The 25,475-nt window shown below is 47.0% G+C and overlaps 1 protein-coding gene across 1 annotated transcript in view; it reads left to right on the plus strand.

Annotated features, from left to right (window-relative positions):
* Window positions 1-25,475, plus strand: part of LOC126470948 (aminopeptidase N-like) — a 536,862-nt gene that overhangs the window by 435,063 nt on the left and 76,324 nt on the right. Inside the window, exons 12-13 of the mRNA XM_050098998.1 lie at window positions 4,882-5,168; window positions 17,715-18,061. Of these exons, the coding sequence (XP_049954955.1) occupies window positions 4,882-5,168; window positions 17,715-18,061 (634 nt within the window). The remainder of the gene's footprint in view (window positions 1-4,881; window positions 5,169-17,714; window positions 18,062-25,475) is intronic.

Raw genomic sequence — 25,475 nt, forward strand, 5'->3', positions numbered from 1 at the left:
GTTCTAAGTTCTAGGGGACTAATGACCTCAGCAGTTGAGTCCCATAGTGCTCAGAGCCATTTGAACCATTTGATTAGCTTAAAAACGAAAACATATTCACAAAGTGTTCGGCAGAAATAAAACGAACATATGTGACATACACTGGATAGAATGGTAATCAGAAACAGTCGTCATACACTGAAGCGCCACTGAAACTGGTATAGGCATGCGTATTCAAATACAGAGATACGTGAACAGGCAGAAGACGGCGCTGCGGTCGGCAACGCCTATATAAGACAACAAGGACACTATCCTACCCTACCCACACACCATACATGTAAGAAAAGGAGGGTAAATAGGAATGGGAAAAGGAAGGAGCATGAAGCTATAGCTCGAATGCTTATATAAATGCTAATGTAGTACAGCATTCATACAATGTAGTTATATAACTTCATAAAGAAGGTAATAATTACAAAAGAATGAAACCTTTTAATAAATACAGCAATCCATTCATGTCTTATTATAGCTAATACTAAAGCCAGGTGTCGGCTGCGCCTTACAATTATTTTGTAAGCCATTTCTTTCGTGGATAAATCACATTTCCTTAAAATCCTCTCAATATGTCAGGCTTCTACTTTTCTTATAGGTACTTTTATGTGATAACTTCATTCTACATCGCTCTGGACGGTTTCTCTTAGGTATTTCACAATTCTTACAGTTTCCAATGATTTATCTGCTATATTCTGGAAGCTGGCATTGGGACGGATATGACATCCGAGGTGGTCCCTCACATGTTCTATCACGGACATATCTGAGGACCTGGATGGCCACGAGAGTACCTCAACATCTCGCAAACAATTCATAAAGACACGTGCCATGCGTGGACGAGTAATGTCCTGTTGAAAAATGCCCCCCCCCCCCCCCCCCGATTGAGTCTCACGTGATGACCGCGGCATACGGCGGTGCCGTCAGTTCCCTCAGTCACTACCAGACGTGACCTGAAGTCATACTTGATGTCGCCCCACACCATAACGCCAGGAGTAACACCGCTGTGACTCCCAAACGGAAGAATGGGGCCTCACCTCACGTCGCCGTCATACTTGCCGTCGATGATCATCTGGGGTAGCCGGCCGTGGTGGCCGAGCGATTCTAGGCGCTCAGTCCGGAACCGCGCGACTGCTACGGTCGCAGGTTCGAATCCTGCCTCGGGCATCGATGTGTGTGATGTCCTTAGGTTAGTTAGGTTTAAGTAGTTCTAAGTTCTAGGGGACTGATTACCGCAGATGTTAAGTCCCATAGTGCTCAGAGCCATTTGAACCATTTTTGAACCATCATCTGGGGTAGCGCAAAATTGCGATTCATCGCTGAACACGATGTGACTCCAGTCATCAGCAGTCCATGCTGCCCACTTACGGCACCACTCCAAGCACAGCCTAGGCATGGGACGGAAATTCCCTAGTCAGCTGCTCCTAGTCGCTGACCAGTGATGCGGTATGAGATAGAATGTTGCACATAGTGCATTAATTGTTCTCGGATGGCAGGTGCAGATGTGAAAGAGTTATGATGTGCTTGGTGCACAGGGTGGTCATCGTACATAATGGTGGTCGGATGCAGTCGACCGGAATCTAGACGGCGAGTACGCTGGCGCTCATGTTCCCATGCAGCCAAACATCGGGCCACTGTTGAATCCAAATTCCCCACAAATCTGGATATCGTACGATTCGACCAGCCGTCCAAATGAAGACCCGCAATGAGACCCCTTCCAAACGCTGTAGAGTTCTGATAACGCTGTATCACACATGTACACGGAATTTCCGTGTCTATCAGTGATCAATCAGTATCTGACGCTCTTCACGCCCCTTACATACCCTAGCAGGTCTGATTACAAAATTAAACACGAACAACACTAATGTACTCTGATGGCCATTCTACCCGCCACTCCGGCCACGGTGGCCGAGCGGTTCTAGGCGCTTCAGTCCGGAACCGCGCGACTGCTACGGTCGCAGGTTCGAATCCTGCCTCGGGCATGGATGTGTGTGATGTCCTTAGGTTAGTTAGGATTAAGTAGTTCTAAGTTCTAGGACACTGATGACCTCAGTTGTTAAGTCCAATAGTGCTCAGAGCCATTTGAATTTTCTACCCACCACAGAGAACTGCAACTATAATCATTGACATGCCTGTCAATGGTGTGTATCAATTGTATGTATGTGTACGAAGTTGCGAGTTAATTGATATCCGATCACGTCTTGTAAGTAATTCACTTGTTTTGTCAGGCAGTGTATACTGTATATGGAAGAGAGCGTACTGGAAAGTAATGGCTCTGAATTTTTTATTGTGTTCTCAATATCAGTTGAGGTATTACATGTCATGCGTATTACTCGGTCGACTTCGTTGACGCAAGTTGCAACACTGTGCCGCTAGAGGGTTCTAGCGTGTAACATGGCGGTGTGTAACGATACTTTGTAGGTGTGTGAGAAACACAGTGGAGTAAGCGAGTTTCTAACCGCAGGAAACTTGCCAAAGAGTTCGTCCACATATGGCATTGATGGCCGTGAGGCCCCTTCCGGGGGAATTCGGCCGCAGAGTTGCAAGTCTTATTGCAGGTGACACCACATTGGGCGACTTGCGTGTCGGTGATGATGATAACACCACAACACCCAATCCACGAGCGGATAAAATCTCGAACCCGTCCGGGAATCGAACCCGGGCCCACTGCAAAGCAGGCAAGCACGTTACCACTCAGCTAAGCAGGCGGACTTCAGCATGACAATGCCAGATCACACTCCAGCGTTGCGACATCTGCAACAGTCTGACGGCTTGGGTTCACTGGCATGGATCATTCTCCATACATACTTGGCCCCATCCGATTTTCATTTTGCTCCAAAACTTGGAGAACACCTTCGAGGACTCCACTTAGATAGTGATGAAACAGTACATTTAGAGATGAGGTTGCGGCTCCGTCAATAAAGTCAAGCATTCTACAGTGACGGTATCAACGAACTGGTCCCTCGTAGGGAGAAATGTGTTCGTAACTATGTTGAGAAATAAATATATGCATGGAGAAGAAAGGTGTAGAAAGTTAATAAAGTTTAATTTAAAAAGCTTAAAGAGTTTTCGCATAAAAAGTAGGAATTCCTTTTCAGCCACACTCGTAGGAATCAGCATGTCGTTCTTGGCGGGGAGGAATCATCGTTCGAAGAGTGTTACAGGGCCATTACTGCTCACGAAGTACATAAATGTACAGGTGGATAACGTCAGAATATAAACGGCTGCTCACGGATGATTTTGCTGTGTATAGAAAAGTTGCAACGCCAGAAAACTGTAGCGAAATACAAGACGACTTGCAGCAGACAGACGGTGGCAAGTACTGGAAGTAGGCCCTCCAATACAAATAAACGCAACATGTTACTCATAAATATGTGAAAAGGCCCCCGATTGTCTCATTATGGGACTGATGATCAATCGCTGTGGACATAACATCGGTAAAATATCTAACAGTATGCGTGCAAGACAACCTGAAATGGAACAACCACATAAAGTTAGTTGTAGGTAAGCAGATGCCAAAGTGAGATTCATTGGAAGCATCCTACGGAAATGTAGTTCACTTGCAAAGAGGTAACGTATAAAACCCTCGTTCTATCAATTCTTCAGTACTGCTTGTCAGTCTCAGACCCTTAGCTGGTAGGATTAATAGAGGTATAGGGAAGATCCTATGGTGAGCAATACGTTTCGGCACGTTTCCTTCAATAAGCTCGACAGCGACACGGAGACGCTCATCAAGTTAAAATGGTTCAAATGGCTCTGAGCACTATGGGACTTAACATCTGAGGTCATCAGTCCCCTAGAACTTAGAACTACTTAAACCTAACTAACCTAAGGACATCACACACATCCATGCCCGAGGCAGGATTCAAACCTGCGACCGTAGCGGTCGCGCGGTTCCAGACTGTAGCGCCTAGAACCGCTCGGCCACCCCGGCCGGCATCAAGTTAAAGTGGTCAACGCTGACAGAGAGACGTTGTGAATCAAGGAAAAGCTTACTGTTACAATTACGAGAGCATACATCCTAAGAAAACTTGGGCAACATATCATTTCCCTCCACATACTTTTCGCAAAATGACCATGATAGGAGAATACCAGAAAGTCGAACGCATAAGGAGACTTACCGGCTGTTGTTCTTCCCGCCATCGAATTTCAAACGGAATAGAAAAGGGGGAAATCGTAGCAGTACCCGCCACCATAGCCCATAAGGTTGCTTTCGAAGTCTTCATATATGTGTAGGCGTAAGCATATCTTGCAAGGGGCAAACAATATCTGGCAATATCTGGCCAGTTGCACGCATCTCTTCTGATAAACTTGATAAAAACACACATGAGAGAAAAGCCTTATTTGTAAAAAAAGAAAAAAACTTTCATGAGGAAAATACAAGTGTCAGAAATGTGTTTTAGCAAAGGAAACTGAGGGATTTGAAGTACGTATTGTTGGAGCATCTATCCCGTTTTGCCAGATTAGATAACGTCTGACATTCATCTGTTTCTATATCCAAAAATAAAGATAAATAAAAATGTTTATGAACAAATGAAGCGGCTACTGCAGGTTCCATGACCACACTGTGTTGATCGGAACCACTCATTGGAAAAGTATTGGTCAATCTGCATTGACCTAAAAGAGGGCTACATCGACAAAAGTAATTGCATTTTTGACATTTCACTACCAGGCTGAGTACGTTGTTTTTGCCTTGCCTTCGAATAACTTTTTTCATCCATATATCCAATATTAATTTTTGTATGACATAAAGTCAAATCTAATGCTTCTCAAATACACGGGGTGATGAAACCGTAAGGAAAGTGAGGGACGGAGGTCGTCCTATATCACGGTAACGAGTGTGTGCGTGTGTTGCAGGTTACTTCCGCGTGAACTACGCGCGCAACGTGCTGCAGTGGCGGCGGCTGAGCAGCCTGCTGGCGCGCGACGTGGAGGCGGTGCCAGCGGAGGGCCGCGCGCAGCTGCTCGACGACGCCTTCAGCCTGACAGCGGCGCAGCTGCTCGATTACCGCGCCGCGCTCGGGCTGGCCGCCTCCTTCCTCGAGAAGGACACGGCGCCCGGGCCCTGGGCCGTCGCCACCACCTATTTTGGGGACATTCTCGACCGCCTACGCTACAGACCTGGCATCATGCAGATCTTCTCGGTACTGGCTTCGTGATTTGAACATGTAACTTATCACAGTGAATAAACACTATCTGGTCCAAAATATCAGGACATCTATCAGCAGTCTTTATGGTGGCTTGAACTATGCCGGGAATAGTTTCAGTGAGGTGTCTGTACGTCTGTAGAGGAATGACAGCACATTCTTCCTCAAGAACCGAAACAAGCGAGGGTAGTGATGTTTGACACTGGGGTCTGGAGCAAAGTCGACGTTCCAACTCGTCACAAAGGGGTTCCATTAGGGTCAGGTTGCGACTCTGGACAGGCCAGTTCATTTTAGCAATGTTGTTGTCCTCAAGCCATTGGCTCACAGATGCTACCTTAATGAACGGGTGCACAGTCCTGTTGATATATTGTCATGGTCGCCAAGCAGTTTCTCTACTTTAGACAGTCAAGATTCTGTAAAATGTGTTCATATCCGCTGCATTTAGCGTTTCTTTAAGCGCAGTAAGGCGGCGACACCTTAACCCTGATGAACACCACCTCACCGTAACACCACCTCCTCTGTGCTTCCCCATTGGCACTGAACATAGTGGCAGGTAACGTTTTCCAGGCTCCTGCCAAACACAAACCCTTACATCGGATTGCAACAGGATGTGGTGTGATTCGTCACTCTAAATCACTCGCTTCCAGCCACCCACCGTGCAGTGGCATCGCTCCTTACACTGCCTGTCGTGTTGCGTAGCAATGACTACAAAAATGTGTGGTTTATAAGGAGCTCCTCCACAATTGTACTTCATTCTTTTAACTCCCTAAGCACTCCATGGACTGCTGGTAGCACTCTGGAACTCAAAAGTGATTTCTTCCATTGATTTTTTTGCCGGCCAGTGTGGCCGAGCGGTTCTAGGCGCTACAGTCTGGAACCGCGCAATCACTACGGTCGCAGGTTCGAATCCTGCCTCGGGCATGGATGTGTGTGATGTCCTTAGGTTAGTTAGGTTTAAGTAGTTCTAAGTTCTAGGGGACTGATGACCTCAGAAGTTAAGTCCCATAGTGCTCAGAGCCGTTTGAACCATCCATTGATTTTTTACAACCACCCTTCGCAACGCTGGATAGACCCTTTCCATCAGTACATGAGATCTGCCTGATCTTGCTTTAGCTGTTGCTCTTCCTTCACGTTTCCATTGCCCAATCACATAATCAACAATAGACTTGGGTAGATGTAGAAGGACAGAAATGTCCTCGATGGGTCTGTCACTCAGGTGACTACCGATGACTAGTCCACGTACGAAGTCTGAGCTCCCTGATTGCCCAATTCTGATGTTACTGCTTCTGTACTGACAACACAATACACTCTGTCTCCCTTTGTACTGACAGCCACCTCTCGTGACATCTAGTGGCCAGTTCCGCACTACATACGGATGCTCGGATACTTTTGATCAGATATTGTTCTTGCACTAAAACTAAACCAATAATGGGTCGTCAACCACGGGCTGCGTGTGGCCCTTACCCTTTGTAGTGTGTCCCCAACCTACAGCTCCTTCTCTTTTCCCGAATTAATAGCATACAGAACGTCAATATAGGATATAGTGACCTCGCATGTCCAGAGCGGAATGCACAATGGTTCCCTATACTGTGGGTCAGGCTGTCTAGCAAGGTTTGCGGCAACACGCCCAACAGACGTCAACAATGAGCAATGTTCCATGGTAGCAGCGCTATGGCTGCAACAGTTGAAGTCATGTGATATAATTCCCTGGAAGATTCCAAGGGGTAGGTTCAACCCTCTAATTGGAAGTTTTTCCCTCCCTTCTTTCTCAGTGGCGCCTTTTCTTCGCCAAATGTATCTTCTGAGTGTAGGTGACTGTAATGGTGTGTGTCATGTTTGTGTTGTATGGTTCTAAGAGAAGAGAGAGAGTGAAACTCGGTACTGTCACTTAGCCTACTCCTTTCGAGTAACGCCAAGGGCATCTCCGGTTTCAGCGACTCCATCCGACGGACGGATCACCATCGACAGTTTCGCACGCACTCTCTCTTCCCCTTTCCGGCCGAATAACGACCCTGAAAACTTCTTCCACCTCTAGGATTCGAAATGGCTTACCACCGGGTCGAGCGCCGCCGCAATAGCGTGCTTCAGCTACCTGGGCTACAGCCTTGAACAACGTTTATATTTCCTGGCCCCTAGATGTGTGATTTTTTCATGAGGTAGGTTATCGTAACCCGTTTTATCTATTCCGAGACCACATCCACCAAAAAAACGTACACATACCGTTTAATGACGTCATTCATGTAGATCGCAGCTGTCACAGTCTCCGTAGGAATTAAATGCATTGGCGCACGTCGTCCTAATTTGATTCTCTATCCAGATGAGAATACTGGCACCACAATATCGCCCTGTATCCACAAAGCTGGCTCGGTTGTAACGTGTCCTAAGGGTGCACCAGACAGACGGACGGTGAGAAACCCTCTCCAGGCTAAACGGTGACTCGTCTCTGCAGAAGAAATGATCCCACTTTTCCCGGATTCATTCATGGTCGGCAAGACAACCGCACGTAATGTCATTCTTTCCTAAAACTGTACGCCAACGTACGCAAGACGCAGTCAAGACCGCCACATCCAAGTACTCTTTTAAGCACTCTAAGCGGTCTCGTACTGCCGTACCACGTATTTTCAGTTTAGACTGCACAATGCCCCCATTACGTAAAGTCTCTTCCCAGATCTCAGAGATACCTTAACATACGAAAGATAGTGTTTATTTCTGATATCTGTGAAATTATGTAATGCGTTTTGCGCGTGTGTCTTCCTGAAACTCATAGTGAACTTTATACCCTCCATTTCTGTTAATTCGTCTAGCCATTGAAAGCTATATTGTTTCTAAATCTTAGATTGGAAAATCTCATTGGCATGACTCATTTGACTTGTGTTCTGCTGACCACTTACTTATACAACAGCAAGTGGTGAAGGTGACAGTCATCTTAAAATTTTTAATCACCCATTTGGCTTTCTTTAGAAACGATGTTTAAATGATTCTTTATAGAATTCTGCATCCGCTATCATCTATAAATTTTGCTTCCACGTGCATGACGAGTCACTTCAAGCCTAAGTACATGTGGAGTAATACGCAATGCGGACGTAGTCGGCATCATTCGAGTATAGCGTCAGTGGAAAACCACTAAAGTGGATGACATCGTTGAGGCACTTCGGCGTGACACGGTAGAACGTTGTGAAGTAGAACGAAGACATAATCACAAATCCTAAGCTGTGCACAATGAGAATTTATACTTTTATTCTATTCCATTTCCTTGAGGACTGCTATAAAACGATACTGAGGTGGTGGTATAAATACTGCTGTCAGGAGGCTGATTATGCATCATTCCGAGTTAGTATGCCGTGTGAGAAGGACCGCGCTGCTCGGGCGAAGGGTGTGCGGATGGCTGTTCGGCGGGACATCCTTAGGCGACTGAGCCCTGCCCCGTCGGTGGCCCAATCTGCCCCCCCCCCCCCCGCCCCCCACATAAGACAACTATGCTTTCTAAGACGGACGACGCGTTGACTTCTACTAAGGACGTTTGCCCGCTATCGGCGCCTCAGCTGTACGCTGTAATTATGCACTTTTCTCATAGCGGTGCATATCCTGGCCTTGATGCCGAGGAAAAGGGGTTCAAAGCGTTTCAACTCTACTTGCAGACACGGCCAGGCGCGGCCAGTGAAGAGGTCAGACTACCGCCGTGATCCCTGCCAGGCGTGTTTATTCAAGAAGGCACTGCCCTGCCAGTGGCTGCCCCGAAGGGTGGTGAGCCACCAGATCCGGCTATTCAAGAAGTCAGAGTCCTGCTGGTTACCTCTACTGGTGTTGCGCCCCCAGGCTCGGATATTCAAACAACCGATGTCTTGCTGGCTGCCCCATCGGTCTCTGCCAGTCTAGAGGCCACTGCCCTGCCAACTTCCACTCAACTCAGCGTGACTACACAAGAAGTCACTGCCCGACCAGAAGCAATTGCTCTGACGACTCAGGACATACCTGAGGCGAACGCCTCCTCTCGCACCAGACACACATGGAGGTGTCACAGGTCTCGCGTAAGCGAGCAGCCGTGGCGGATACGGACGATACCTTGACCGCCGCCGCAAATTCTTCCGTTCACAGGAGGCAGACTAAGAAGAAGGCGACTGACCAGGACGCTCCAGGGTCGCCAATCCGCCTTAGTCTCAGAACGACAGCTTCTGGAAGCCTGGGTGGAAGCGCACTGCCCAGGTACAGAAGCTCCAAAAAGTACAACCACAACGTGTCGCAACTTCGAACCGCTTCCTGGTTGACCCGGATGTGGCCATTGATGGATGAAGACCCCAGTTCTCAACAGAGACCAAAGCCGCTTAGACCTCCACCGATTGTCATGCAGTGGAAGGAAGACTACATTACTTTCAACAAGTTGCTGAAGGACGTCACCAACATCACAAGCTTCAAAATAAAGTTTCAGTACCTCCAGCGGGTCTTCCCTGCCACATTCGACGACCACAACAAACTAATGGCATTCACCTGGCAACAGGGGCTCCATCGTTTTACACACAATGCTGAGCCTCTGAAGCTCCTGAAGGTAGTTTTCCGCCACCTTCCCCTCAATGCATGGTACCTGAACACCTCAAATAAGGGCTGGTCAACATGGGCTTCGCAGTTTCCACAGTGGAACCCACGAAGTTTCCAAGAATGCACAGGAGCATGCCCCTGTTTCTCGTCGCCCTGGTTGACAACTGCAAGATCTTCAATGTCGACAGAATCGCCGACATCGATGTCTCGGTCGAGACACTTCGAGCCAAGGGCAGGAGATTGCATTGTTTTTTTTCCAAGGACTCGACCGTGTTTCCAAGAATTTTACCATGCCTATCCGCTGCGTCAAGTGCGCTGGGCATCATCAGAGCAAGAAGAAGAAAGGAGACCCGCTGCAGTGCTGCACCTGTAGTGAAATCCATGTAGCTAGCTATAGGGGTTGCACTGTGTTCAAGATGCACAAACGTGGCTGCAGGGTGGCACGCAATGTGCAGCCTGGAGTCAGATACGCGTCTGTCGCCAAAGCACAGGTGACTGTCAAGCAATCCACCTCTCAGCATCGCGGACTCCATGGAGGACACCCTCCTGGGGCCCTTGCCCCACAACAGGCTGACTGTGCTACCCAGCACAATGCCGCAGCCGTGCTGGCACAGCCTGCCTTCCCTGCTGCGACCACCCATGTCACATCTGTTGCTCAGGACTCCATCCTGCGACCATGCCAACCAATGGGGTTCCTGCAAACAAGCTCCGTTATCTACTGAAAATCCTTAATACAGTCATGTTACAGCTCCCAGCTCTAATCTCCACTGTATCGACGGCCCTCCAGGTCGCCGTTGCCTCCATGTAGCAGATGGATAACGACAATATCTACAGCCTGAAGATCTGTGCTTTCAACACAAATAGTCCCGTCCCACAACAAGGAGAATTCAGGCAATTTCTCTGTGATGAGAAGCCTGGAATCGCTGTCAAGGCGGCGAACTTCTGCTGTTACCGGAAGGAAAGACTGACTGCTGGTGGTGGCACCACTGTCTATGTCAAGACCTCTATCCGACACCACCAGGTGCACCTATCACAGCTGGCCACAATCGAAGCCACTGGTGTTCTGGTCCACACCACTGCTGGCAAGATCAGCCTCGTTGCGGCCTACCAGCTTCTGTGGAGGCTTCTTCAGAGTGCTGAAATTGACACACTGCTGGCAGTGGACGGGCGGATTTTCATTGGCGGGGACTTCAATGCAAAGTCAAAGTCCATGCAATGAAACTCTCGCCTTACCAATGACAGTGGACATCGCCTCCTGCGTTTTGCAGAGCAGTACGGCGCCAAAATCGTGGGGCCTTTCGACACCAACGATCTTCCCAGATCATTGGCAGCCTTATGTCCTTGACCTCACCTTACTCAAGGCAGTCGACTGGTTTACGTCTGCCACAATGAGAACAGCCTTGTCATTGGATCACATCCCCATGATCTTTGACACGGATGTGATCGGTCCAAGCTGGCTGCCCCTCCTACAGGAATGTTGACGTTGAACGATACCAGGATAAGGTGCTCGCCCTCCTCTAACATGCACCAAACCCAATGGAAGAAGGGGCTGAGGCGACCCTCACCTTCCTCACTGCTGCACTGCTCTGAACAGCTGCCGCCGCCACACCTGTCCACCCTCAACGACCATGAGACTTCTACTGTCACCTGCCATATCCCATCTTGACAGATATTGCTGCAAAAAATCGTCTGTTCCGTGAGTGGCAACTCATGCATCAACTGGCCACAAAACTCTTACTAAACCAACTGTGTTGCGAGATTAAGGCAGCTGTGGAGGCCCACCTGAACAGGGAGTGGGCTAACTTGGTCGCCACCCTCAACCCTGATGATGGCAGTGCATGACATGTCATGTATAGCTTCCTGCAGCGCAGACAATCACCCCACCTCTGTTCGTCGACCAGGAACCCATCAGCGACCCTAACGCCAAAGCCAGTATATTGGCTGACACCTTCCAAGCCAACTTCACGCCAGCAGAGGATGTCGTTGACGTGACCCATATATGCCTCATTGAGGAACGACTCCCCACCTTCCTGGCTGCCAGGAAGGAAGATGACATCATCACTCCGATCTCTGCTGAGGAGGTCACTTCACAACTTTGGACACTGAATGCCCAAAAGTCTGATAGCAGTGATGGCATAACTGGCACGCTCCTGCTGCACATACTGCCAGCAGTGCATCAAGGTATGGTGGCCATCTTCAATGAGATTCTACTTTTGGGGGTCTTCCCTTCTGTATGGAAGCACGTGGAAGTGGTGGCCATCCCAAAACTCAGCAAGGACCCATGATTGCCATCAAATTACTGGCCCATTAATCTGTTACCGGCCCTCTCGAAAGTATTCAAGAGGATCTATGTGAAGTGCCTTCTTCAGCTTGTCATCCAGGAACATCTCCACCTGAATGAACAGTTTGGTTTTTGGGGTGGCCATGCCACTACTCACCAGCTGTTGTGTCTGATGGAGCGTACAATGGGGGCCCTGGCGATGAGGGAATACCTTGGTGCAGTATTCCTGAATGTCTCCCGAGCCTTTGAATCTGTGTGGCATGACGGCCTCATGTACAAACTGTCTATATATGGGGTCCCAATATAGCATGTGGTCCTTATGAAGTCACAGTTCTCTGGCCACTCGTTCCACGTGTAGGCTGACCAGTGGACATCTACCATCCAGCCTATCCAAGCTGGGATGACTCAGGGGTCCGTTCTGGGCCCTCTGCTGTACTCCCTCTATATGGCTGATGTGCCGCAGGTGGACAGGGTGGAGTTAGCTCTCTGTGCTGATGACACTACCCCGTTCACCCACAGCGTGAACGCTCACACCATGGAACGCCACCTGGAACTCAACTGTGAGGCACTGGGGGCTTGGTCCACTAAGTGGCACCTCAAGTTCAATCCTGCCAAGAGCAAGGTGGTCACTCCACTAAGAGGAGGATACTGCAGGACCTTGCACAACTCACCATCACAGGAGGACCCATATCATGGACCAAGATTGCAGAACCGAATGAGGTGGCGCAGTGGTTAGCACACTGGACTCGCATTCGGGAGGACGACAGTTCAATCCCGTGTCCAGACATCCAAATTTAGGTTTTCTGTGATTTCCCTAGATCACTTCAGGCAAATGCCAGGATGGTTCCTTTGAAAGAACACGGCCGATTTCCTTCCCCATCCTTCCATAATTCGAGCTTGTGCTCTGTCTCTAATGACCTCGTTGTCGACGGGACGTTAAACACTAATCTCCTTCTCCAAGGCTGCAGTTTACCTTGGCGTTACCTCTCGTGGCGCCCTCGCATTCTTTGGATTAGCGAGGTGGCTACAGGGCGCCTCTGTGCCCTATACCTTATGCTGAATATAGGGTCGACCCTGACTCCTTACCATGGCATTATGCTGTAGCTCACACTGATATGCCCAGTGCTGGAGTACACGGCCATTGTGTGAGGCAATGCCGTTGAGTCTAAGACAGCCACCCTACAAAGGGTCCAAAACAGGGCGCTTATACTCGCCCTGCGCCTACCCAGGACTTATCCCATGCAACAACTACATGAAGACACCAGCATCCAGCTGCTGAAGGACTGCTTCCGGTCCACAGCATGCAAGTTCTACGAAAAAGTGGGCGAATCCCGCAACAGTCTCGTCAGGGACCTGGGCCACCAACCACACCATCAACCAACAACACGTTGGCTGCAGGAGTGATCCGCTTCCCAGCAGATTCAGGACAAACCCAAATCAACTGTTAGGACCCTCAATCTGTCGGGTCACAAACCCAATCCCATCAGGTACTGCAAGAACAGCACACTGTGCTTAGGCTGCTCCAGGCCGAGCTAAGAAAGCTCGTCCAGCTGCTGCATCTGCTGATTATGCGCCTCTTGAAAGGTGGTGATTGTCTGAGGACTTGGTCATGGCTAGCTGCTGACGGTTCTCTGTTGGCACAGATCATTGAGTAAGGCAGTCAGTCCTCTTGGAACAGTGCGCTGCAGTTACAGGCACTGTTTGAATCATTACTTATTCCACAACTCTGGTGGATCACTAACATTTTTATTCTCTCACAAGAGACGTATCATATGTTGAGCACCCACATTCTTCATAGAGACTGCTATGATGGTTGTGGCCAGACGAGTTACGTGACTACCACGTGGTACGTCTATATCGTAGATTCCTGAGTATGTGTGCAGTCCAGTAGCTCACATCAGAGCTAAAGTTCTTTCGTGTCAACATAATCGCAACACAAAGTCTCACTTATGTTGTATCCTAACTGTTTCTGTCTACAAAATTGAAACATTCAGAAACTTCTCTGTCGCTGCTGTTCACCTCGCATTCGGCGCACAAGTCAATGCCATGTTATTTTTAAGAAAAAGCTTTTCCTTTTGTCGTAATAACTTTTTCCTAAAAGTGAGTGCAAATGGTTAGTTTTTCCCTGTCAACAGTACAACAAAGGCCTCCATCTTTTCTCTTCGTTCCTCTGTCACGCCACTTTTTTCCCCTCATTACCTGTTTCTACTACGTTTCTCTTTCCCTCTTTTGCCCCTCCCTTCTCTCACGCCTATTGCTGCCAGCGCCCTCAGATAAAATCTATCTGATTCTAATCTGCCATTGTTTTTCTACGTTTCATGAACGAATATCAGCTCCGCCTGTTTCTACTTTAGCTGCTACTGCGTTCCATTATTCGTGTTGTACACTGCTTGACAAAAAAGTTAAGCACTCAGAAGACATGGTCAGTGTAACTTCCTACACGTACACAGCATCGATGGACATGTAAATGATTTGAGTTGCAATTCGCGGTGACAGGTAGAATGTCCACCAGTGTGCATTGTTTCCCACATATAATGTTACCAGGCCTGGTAGGATATATAAGGAGGGTCGACAGCGTTATGAACACTTCACAGATTTCGAAAGGGGGCCTCATTTTAGGTCTTCATTTGGCCGGATGGTCCAATCGTGCAGCATCCAGACTTATGGAACATTCGGAACTGGCACTGGCAGATTGTCGGACTGCAGGGTAATCTGAGGTAGGTACACTCGTCGCCAAGGTTCCTGTCGTTCACGCGTGGCCACAAGGAAGGATCGCCATACTGTGCACTGCGCTTCTGCACTACCGTAGAATATCATCGTCTGAGAGTATGCGGCGACCTGGGGTGAGGCCCCATTGTTCCAAAATTTAGGAGAGGCATAGCTCGGAGTTACTTCTCGCGTCATGGTGTGGGAAGGCATCGAGTAAGACTTCAGGTCACGGCTGGTAATGATTGATGGAACTCTGACGGCGCCATGCTTCGTCACGGACACCCTGGGCCCTCATGCGTTCTCTCTAATGAGGCAGTATCGTGGTGTCTTTCTTCAGCAGGACGTAGTTTCTCCACACATTACACGAGCCTCTGTGAACTGCCTGCGTAATGTTGAGCTACTCCCATATCCAGCAAGATGGCCATATCTGTCCTCCACAGGACAGGACAGGATCAGCTCGGACGTCAACCCCGTCCCACTGCCAGTACTGAGGCTATCAAAGACCAGTTACAACAGTTGTGGGCCAGTTAGCCTCAGGAGAGAACACAGAGGCTTTCTGACACCCTTCCCAACCGAATCAGTCCATGCATCCCGGCCTGAGGCGGTCTCGTCATACTGCTAAGTGGGCTCATACTGCCAAATTCTTGAAAATTTGACTCGATATTGTAATCAATGAAATAACGTCACGTATCCTCTCAATCTATTTCGTTTCCTCCTCCCATTCTGAGCGTTTCGTTTCTTGTTTGGCGTGTAATAACTTCTAACTGTTGTATCCGATGTTACTTGTAAGTCTCTTTGTAAAATCTATGTCATTACGTGAATAAAATGTTAAATAAGCTCACAGGAAAAAAAAATTAGTCACTCCTAGAGAAATCATTACAAACATTATTTAATACCACGTAATTCCGCCCCAGGACATAATAACCGTCTGGATTCAAGAAAGTTATGTACGTTGCATTCATGTTAAGCAGCTCGTTGAGGATTTGATAGAGCAGTTCCACCAATTTGTGGGGATACTGACGTTGGCGTTTTAGCAACATGTCCCACAGATTTTCTAAAGGGTCAGGTAATTTTGCAGGCCAGTCGTGATGTAATAGGGTGGAGAGTGTTCAGAAAACTGGATACATATTCTTTCAGCCCAATAAAATTTGCTGTTGTCATCTTGAAAAATAGTGGTGAGCAGCGGCCTGTTGCGAGGTGATCAACTCCACACGTTCACTGCATGCATGCAGTTCCATTGTTACACCACTGTTTGTAGACACGATGAACAGTCCCCCGCGAAACAGCAGTAGATCCATTAACTTCATGAACCGTATGGCAATGGGCACGGCCAAACTCGAATGGCTCTTTTTGCCTCTCTGTCACCGTCTTTACATATACCTATGTTTACATACAATGTCCGCTTGAAACCTGAATGTCACACCGATCGTTACTACCTAGATTAGCTATTTTTGGTACACTACATAAGTGACGTTGTAAATGGCACGATTACCGGTAGTATTGGTAGCACTGGCAGGGAAGGAAAGGAAACATAAATGAATTTGTAAGAGAGAAACTGGAAACCGATAATTTCTCTTTGCTTTTTGCTCGTTGATTTATTTGTTTTGCACGTAACTTGAACGGCACATCATTCAGTCTTAGTCCATTGTGTACACCCTTGCAGAATATAAATTGCATTTTATAAGCAATAAAAATTAGTAGCTCGCGTAACTTCTGTGCTGTATGTAACCAAAGCAATTACTTTTGATGTAAGTTCAGTTCACATGCAAAAATATAAAAAATGTGTAATTATTGTTGCTATTTTGCAGACAATAGAACGTTCTTTATCATGATAAAGTTATTATTTATAAATGGAAGCCGGCCGCTGTGGCCGAGCGGTTCTAGGCGCTTCAGTCCGGAACCGCGCTGCCGCTACGGTCGCAGGTTCGAATCCAGCCTCAGGCATGGATGTATGTGATGTCCTTAGGTTAGTTAGGTTTAAGTAGTTCTAAGTTTAGTGGACTGATGACCTCAGATGTTAATTCCCATAGTGCTTAGAGCCATCTGAACCATATAAATGGAAAGTTGCTTATGAATAATAGAAACAGGTTTTATGTAAGTCTGAGGAAGTATTAAAGCGAATTTTGATATTGTTGTTTTGTATTTTCTTTTTGTTTTACCTTATCGTTGAGGATACTGTGTTTTCTAGCACTATATGATAAATCTGTATTGTTTCCTTTATTTTGTCTGTAACATCCTTTTTTTCGCATTATAAACCAACAATTTTCGAATAAAACCTGAATTAAACATTGATAATTTCAGTTTTTCTATAACTACTGTTTATTATTGAGTAACAGACAGGACGAAAATGTTCCTTAGGTTACTCAGTCCTTTCTAGACTGGTCATCGCTTCTCGTTTTCAGTGGAACCTAGTAAGACACTGATCGCATATGTAAAGAGAGAGTTAGGAGGTAACGCCCCACATGTATGCAACCCACCTGACATGCAAGAACGCGGGTATCAACTTAACTGACCAAAGCTACCAGGAAAACTACTACAGCCTACGCTTACTTGTGGTAGATGGTTCAAATGGCTCTGAGCACTATGGGACTCAACTGCTGAGGTCATTAGTCCCCTAGAACTTAGAACTAGTTAAACCTAACTAACCTAAGGACATCACAAACATCCATGCCCGAGGCAGGATTCGAACCTGCGACCGTAGCGGTCCTGCGGTTCCAGACTGCAGCGCCTTTAACCGCACGGCCACTTCGGCCGGCACTTGTGGTAGACTACGGTAGTTTTGTAACTCTACTACTGCCTTATGCTAATGTAGAGGCAGTGCACGTGCTGTTGAGCATGTGACTGCGCCATCTGTGAAGGCTTAACGATTCGTCTGTGTGTGCACACGTGGGTGACCAACTTTTGTCTGGTGATATTATGTAGAATGCCTGGTTGGATGTAAGAAAGGACCCTATGGCCCTCTTCTGGGCCAGATAAAAATAAATAAATAAAGGAAAACTGTCGTACATATTCTGTCGTAGACGTTCCTGAGGCGGCTGATAAGGCAGCCGCTGCTGCAGTCGTTGCAAGCCGGCCCCGAGCAGCACCCTCTGCGCCTACTGAAGAAGTCGCTGTCGACGTGGGCGTGCATGCGGCTGTCCATGTGCCCCGATTCGTACTCCTCGCCGCTGCCCGGACGCGAGGAGAGTCTGGACGAGCTGGAGGTGGACCCCGACCTGGTGGGCGCCATTATGTGCGGCGCGCAGCGCGGCCCGGGGCCCCTGGCGGCCATCGTCCGCGACGCGCTCAGCCGCGAGGCCGCGCCGCCGCTGCACGACCAGGCCATCAGCGCCGTCGCCTGCTCCGGGAACGCCACCGTCATCTACAAGTACGCACTTCACCGTCGCTTCTGTTTCATCTTCCACGGCTATACAGCGGCGAGCAAAGGAATCAGATATCCGGGAGGTGGACAAATATATGGAAAATATGGAAGCGCATCGAGAGATGCATGCTTAAACATAAATGCGAACCCTAGCGAATCCTGCAGGATGGACTGCTGTATTTGGCCACTAACGACAACTGTGCGATCTCCTCAATACGTTGCAAGTTTCAGCCGTGGTTAGAACAGTGTTCTGTTAGTTGTGGGTTCACTGTGACTAAACTAAGCGATTTCGAACACGGGGCAAATTCCTGGTGCTCGTATGCTGGGCGCTTCCATAACCGATGGAGCCGAAAAACATTATCCGCTAAGTCACAACGCGGATAAAATTGTGTGTTGTCTAATCGCGGCGGACAGTCACTGAAGGGGGTTGTGACAAAAAAAGTAAGAGAGAACGGCAGCCGCAGAAGTGACTGTAGAACTGAAGGTCACACTCGTGAACCCTGTCAGCACCTAAATAGTCCGAAGGGAGCTCCATAATCTGGGAATTGCGAGACGAGCTGCAAGACCAAAGGCACCAATTAGTGCCCGTAACAGGAAAACGTAGTGACGAAACAGTAAAACCTAGACTATAGAGCAATAGAGGAAAGTCATTTGATCGAATGAGTCTTGCTTGGAGGTCTCTCTGGCATGCAGCCGGGTTGACTGGCCGTTGTAGAACGAATTTTCGACAGCGTAACGTGCCATCATCATCAGGTTACTCCTGTTGACTGAAGTCCTAGGCCGGCGGGTGGTGTGGTATATATACCTGTCGCCTCTCCCCTCCACTGACTACGCGTGTGGACCGAGGGATGTGCAGTCCGCGGTGGTGGGGGGTAGCTTGCGCTGACGAGATGACTGATGGGCGTCAGTACGAGTGCCGCCCATCGGCGGGTGTGGTGCCCCGTTTCCGCTGCTCCTGCAGAACTTTTATTCCTGGATTCCACGCTTGGCTGAGTAGAAATCCGTTGTTCTTGTTAATAAGGTTCTTGTGCAGCCGGATTTCAATTTCTTCCTTGTATACACAGTCCCAAAAGCGGGATGTGTTGTGCAGGACTTCTGTGTTCTCGTATTTCATACGATGATTTGTCTCGAGGCAATGTTCTGCGATTTCAGATTTTGTAGGCTGTTGAAGATCGGTGTGCCGTTTGTGTTCAATACACCTTTCCTCAACTGTGCGAATGGTTTGCCCTACATATGCTTTCCCACACTCGCACGGTATGAAATAAACTCCATATTTCCGGAGTCCTAAATCGTCCTTCACTGTCCCTCCAAGGGACTTGATCTTTGGCGGCGGGCGGTAGACGCATTTGATGTTATGACGTCCTAGAATCCTGCCTATTTTTCCAGATACGTTGCCCGCGTGTGGTATGTAGGCTGTCGCTTTCGGTGGATCATCATCAGGTGTCGGCTGTGGTGAGGCCCTCTGCTTGAAGGCGCGTCGAATTTGGCGGTCACTATAGCCGTTCTTCTGGAACACATCCTTGAGGTGGTCTAGTTCCGGTTTTAGTCTTTCTTCGTCGGAGATCACACGAGCTCTGTGAACCAATGTATTTAGAACTCCTTCCCTTTGTGACGGGTGATGACAGCTGGAGGCGTGAAGGTACAGATCCGTGTGGGTTGTCTTCCGGTAGACGCTGTGTCCCAGTGTTCCATCAGGCTTTTTCCGTACCCATCCAAGAATGGTAGCTGCCCGTTTTTCTTCACCTCCACCTCCATGGTGAACTGAATTTGGGGGTGGATAGAGTTCAGATGTTGTAAGAACAGTTGGAACTTCTGTTCCCCGTGAGGCCAAATGACGAATGTGTCGTCAGTGAACAGGAGCAACCTGATGGTGATGGCACGTTACGCTGTCGAAAATTCGTTCTGCAACGACCAGTCAACCCGGCTGCATGCCCGAGAGACCTCCAAGCATCTCATTCGCCGGGAAAATCTACGAACACACGAATGAGTCTTGTTTCACACTATTCCCAACTTCTGGCCCAGTTTGTCCCAAGAGAGAAACGTGGCGGGGCTTTGGTGATGACTTGGGTAGCCATACCGTGATATGCAGTTGCTCAATGGTTACTCTGCGAGGCCGCATTACTGTGAAGGTTTATGTGACTATGCTGTGTCCTTAGAATACAGAGCCTTTATTCACACAGCTCGTATCCTCCAGGACTGGTTTTGTGAGCACGAGGATGAATTGTCGCATCTCCTCCGGCCTCCACAGTCACAAGGTCTCAATATTATTGAGCCTTCGTGCTCTACTTTGGATGGAAGGGCGCGTGAACTCTATCCACCTCCATCATCGTTCCCTGAACTTTCCACTATTTTGCAGGAAGAATTGTAAAACATTGCCGTGAAAAATATACAGGACCTGCGTTTATCCATTCCGAGACGACTGGAAGCCGCCGTTTTGAATGCCTACGGTTTTCCTAAGCAATATTAAGGATGATATTTTTTATTCCAAGTTTTTGTCAACCCCTCTATGCGCCAGACAAAGAACGATGGTTAAAGTTTAACGTCTAGTCGATGATGAGATCATAAGATTTGCAATAGCGTATCTTTTCCGCTCGTTTCGGACACTAGTTTCCATAGCAGTTAATTATCTCGTTCAGGTTTTAATTCGGAGAATGATTTTACATACATCAAGAGCACTGTACGAAATCACCACAGAATTTCGTGTCACTGAGGCCGAATCAGACGTTTAGTGTCTTACCCACGTAAGATGCGACACGTTCCCTCGCAGGCGAAGATTTATTATTCGTCACTAACCATAAGTAGAATTATAGTTGGTTTTTGGAAGCATGACAATTGAATGCTTCTGCAGAAGTTCCTGAGGGTTTCTGAAGTGGCACACGTAGGGTTTGACGCAGAGAAACTAAAGCCCAGGTAGACAATGAGAAGCAAGTTTATTGAAATGAGAGTAAAACTTCTGTTCTCCATCTACGGCGTGCACTTACACACCACAAGAATTAGTTCTTAATTCAGTCTGGCTTTGTAATAGGTGAGGGAAGTAAACCTGGTGGACTGTCAACCACTGAAAACTCTATCACAGTTACTAGAGTTGAAGTACTGGTTGACGAGGAATTGGTTGTCTGTAATCACACACACACACACACACACACACACACACACACTCTGTGCCAGCCAAAATACGAAGTCCCTTTGGTTTGTGCTGTAGAGGCCAAGTCTCAGGGTACCTCGATCATGATTGCAGGTGGCTCCACATACAGTCAGAGGCAAACATCTCAGGCATGTAGACAGGCGTCGGACGAGTGGTTGCGGTAATATTCCAGGAAATCTACTCATTGAGGAACCACGGCAGTGATTGGTGTAAAGACGACAAAGCTCACCCGTGGAGAACTGACTAGCCGTTCTTTGTTTCTTTATTTTATTCCATCCCCCTCGCCCCATTTGGGCTGTCAGCAGTACATTCACACACTCTTCAAGCAAGAGACAAACTAAGAGAGATGAAGGGAAAACAGAAACATAATGGAGTTATTTGTAAATGAATTTAAAATTTTTAAAGCAAAAATTTAGGGAAGTTTTATACATGAGACATGACTTTCTTCATTTTTGTTAAATCAGTAATAATAAACGTTAAATAAGCGAAGAACAAAAAGAGTATATTTAAAACTATTTTAAAAAGGAAGCAAAACACTGATGTTAAAAAGAAGCACTTCACTGTCACTAAAACTGGAAGGACCTGCTCTGCGATCGGTAGTCCATTGCTGCAGGGGAAAAAGTTTATCATTAAGGTAATTAGAAGGGTGGTGGTATAAGGATGGTGGACTGGTGTGTAGTACCGATGAGACTAGAGTGGCTGTTGGCATATAAGAAAGGGTGAGTAGATGGGTGTATTGGTGAGGCTTAAATTTGAAGGGGAAAAGGAGGTAGGAACATATGGGGAGGGTAGGGGGAGGGAGCCCTGATAAGGTGGAATGTGTGGGTGGATTTAAAGTTAGCAGGAGGGGTAAATATCGGGATGGGGTTCATGATCAGGAAGGGGGACACATTAGAAATTTCTTTCGAAGAGTATGTGGAGGATTTGTAGGTGTAGGTTGGTGGGAAGTGTCAGTAGAGTGTGTGAGGACTGGAAAAAAAGGGGGGAAACTGGGTTTATTGGTGACAAGTTTAGGGATGGTGTAATTTATTCAGAGGTAATCATTGTGAGTGAGGACAGGCGGGAATTTGGTGAGCCTGTAGTTTGAAAAGGAGATGGGAATGTCATAACAGGATGGACGCTTTCTCGAGGTCGAGGGAGACAAAAATAGCGAATGTATGGGTGTTGAGATGGTAAAATAGGAAATGGGTGAGGTGCGAGAGCTGGTCATCAGAGGAGAAGTTGCAATGGAAGCCACACTGATTTATGTGAAGGAAGTGGTGTTGGTTCAGGTGTTGATGGATATGTTGGGAGAGGATGGTTTCGAAGGTCTTGATAAAAACTAAGATGAGACAGATGGGATGCTAGTAGGAGGCATCAGTAGAAGTTTTGTGTAGTTTAAGAAAAAGTACGATTTTGGAGGTTTCCCAAAATTCAGGATAGTAACCTGTGGAGAGGATAGTGGTATAAAGGGTCACAAAGGTGCCTAGAAAGGAGGCAGGATATTTTTTGAGGTGATGATTGATAATGCAGTCGTGATCAGGGATATGCTGCATTTTCTGTGAGGTGTATCTGTGTTTCTGCGGTGTATCGAGAGGTTGTAACAATGGAAAATTGTACTGAAATGCAGGAGGATCTGCAGCGAATTGACACATGGTGCAGGGAATGGCAATTGAATTTCAATGTAGACAAGTGTAATGTGCTGCGAATACATAGAAAGATAGATCCCTTATCATTTAGCTACAAAATAGCAGGTCAGCAACTGGAAGCAGTTAATTCCATAAATTATCTGGGAGTACGCATTAGGAGTGATTTAAAATGGAATGATCATATAAAGTTGATCGTAGGTAAAGCAGATGCCAAACTGAGATTCATTGGAAGAATCCTAAGGAAATGCAATCCGAAAACAAAGGAAGTAGGTTACAGTACGCTTGTTTGCCCACTGCTTGAATACTGCTCAGCGGTGTGGGATCCGTACCAGATAGGGTTGATAGAAGAGAGAGAGAAGATCCAATGGAGAGCAGCGCGCTTCGTTACAGGATCATTTAGTAATCGTGAAAGCGTTACAGAGATGATAGATAAACTCCAGTGGAAGACTCTGCAGGAGAGACGCTCAGTAACTCGGTACGGGCTTTTGTTAAAGTTTCGAGAACATACCTTCACCGAAGAGGCAAGCAGTATATTGCTCCCTCCTACGTATATCTCGCGAAGAGACCATGAGGATAAAATCAGAGAGATTAGAGCCCACACAGAAGCATACAGACAATCCTTCTTTCCACGAACAATACGAGACTGGAATAGAAGGGAGAACCGATAGAGGTACTCAGGGTACCCTCCGCCACACACCGTCAGGTGGCTTGAGGAGTATGGATGTAGATGTAGATGTAGATGTACTTGCTTTATTTCATGTAGTGTGATTGGGATGTTTAATTCTGTTGGTAGTATACTGCCAAAGTACTGGAATCTTTTAGACAGGGGCGTAACAGTGGTATTTGTGCATATGTGAATGCTAGGGTATAGGGAGTAATCAAAGTGAGTGTCATCAGGGATTGAGAAGAAGTCAGAGAGATAGGATACAAAATGGTCAGCTTTGCTCAGGTTATCCGATGAGGAATTGTTGTTGTTAAGTAGGGGGAAGTGGGGATGGAATCTGATCACCTCTAGCCATGCACCTGCCTAAATACTGTTGAAGTGCTAGGATATGTTGAGATCTATTTACAAGCATGTGATCTTATGGAAGCGAGTAGGTCCACATTGACTGCACTCTCTTGGAGCGATACCACTGCCACCTGTTGGTGAGGAGTGCACTTGGAACTGCACTCGCTGTGTTCATCTTTGTAGCCCTATTGACTTCTGGCATAGGCCAACCTCGGTGCAGTGCTGTTATGCTGGAAGGCTATGAGCCCCATCATGACAGTTTCCATGACATCATCAAAAATATGTCAACACATTATAATGCAATGCTATACCTTGCAAGGGTATGTGGCTGAAAGACCAAATTTTGAACAATTAACAGAGTTTCTATAGGCTTAAGAAAACAAGGAGTCAGGCCCAAGAAGTGTGACATTCCAAGCATCCTTTTGCATGCAAAGTGGAGGTGATGACTTCTTTGGAATGTTTTAGTTATTTGTGTGTTACTTTACAGCACCAGCTATGTTAAGTCACAGGGCAAGTAGCTAGCCAGATAAGGCTTCAATCAAAGGAAGGTGCCTGAACGAATTATGTTTATTGTGTACATGAGAATAAATCTATCTGTCTTTTGCAATTGAGGGCTTATTTGCCTTCCAGCTACACAATGGGCCTATGAGATGATCTTGATCTTGTTTTCAATGTCATTGATAAGTTAAAGGGTATCAGGTTACACTTCTAGTGTCAAATTATGAGGCAACTCCCCCCCCCCCCCTCTCCCCCCCCCCCCTCAAAGAGGGTTCAAGATCCTCATCCCCCTTTCTAATCCTTTTCTAACTGAGTTCTATGCACTGTAGTGAGACAGTCAGATTTGTTGGGGGTTAGGGTATGGGTATTTGCTACAAATAGTAACAAATTAATTTTGGTATTATTCTAATTGTGTGAGTTTTGTCATTCTAGGTCTATACACTAATAAAAGTACACCAGGTATTATTTAACAACAAATGTCCACTTGCTAAGTACAAACTCTACACTATCCCTACATTATTAATATGTGACACCATAATGTCAAAAACAGTGGCATAAACAGTCCAATGAACAAACACCCACCACTATTTACATTATTTTGACTGACTATGTCACACTATTTCAAGAAGATGCACATAAATAATTAACTGATTAAGTAACACACTGCAACAAATAAAACTAATGTCGCTGTTCACTTGCCATCACAGTACCACATCATCGTTGCTGCCTCACAAATGGTGTGCTCTATGCCATGGTCACTCCTATCTGAGAATTCCAACACCTCTCTACCTCACATATATGGAGTGTCTAGCTGGGGAAGATACCACCATGCCAATATTTGCATCTGAAAGGCTTCAACTAGTGGTTGCTCTCAATAACGGTGAAGCATTCCTCCAGCAAGTGCAGAAAGCACATCTGCCTGCCTCCTCCAAACAATACTCACACCACTGCTTAAAAAATGCCCATCCAGCAGCACCACATATGCTATGGAGATTAGAACAGCATGCACACTATCAGAAGTTATGAGCAGACACAGTATCCAAGTAGCAGTAAAAGTGATAGAAAGATTTGTTATTACATGAATGTCTAAATACTGAAAGTATTTTCAGTAATGAGTCATTATTAAAATTATTACATCAC

The sequence above is a fragment of the Schistocerca serialis genome, chromosome 3 (assembly GCF_023864345.2).
Source record: "Schistocerca serialis cubense isolate TAMUIC-IGC-003099 chromosome 3, iqSchSeri2.2, whole genome shotgun sequence".
NCBI lineage: Eukaryota > Metazoa > Arthropoda > Insecta > Orthoptera > Acrididae > Schistocerca > Schistocerca serialis.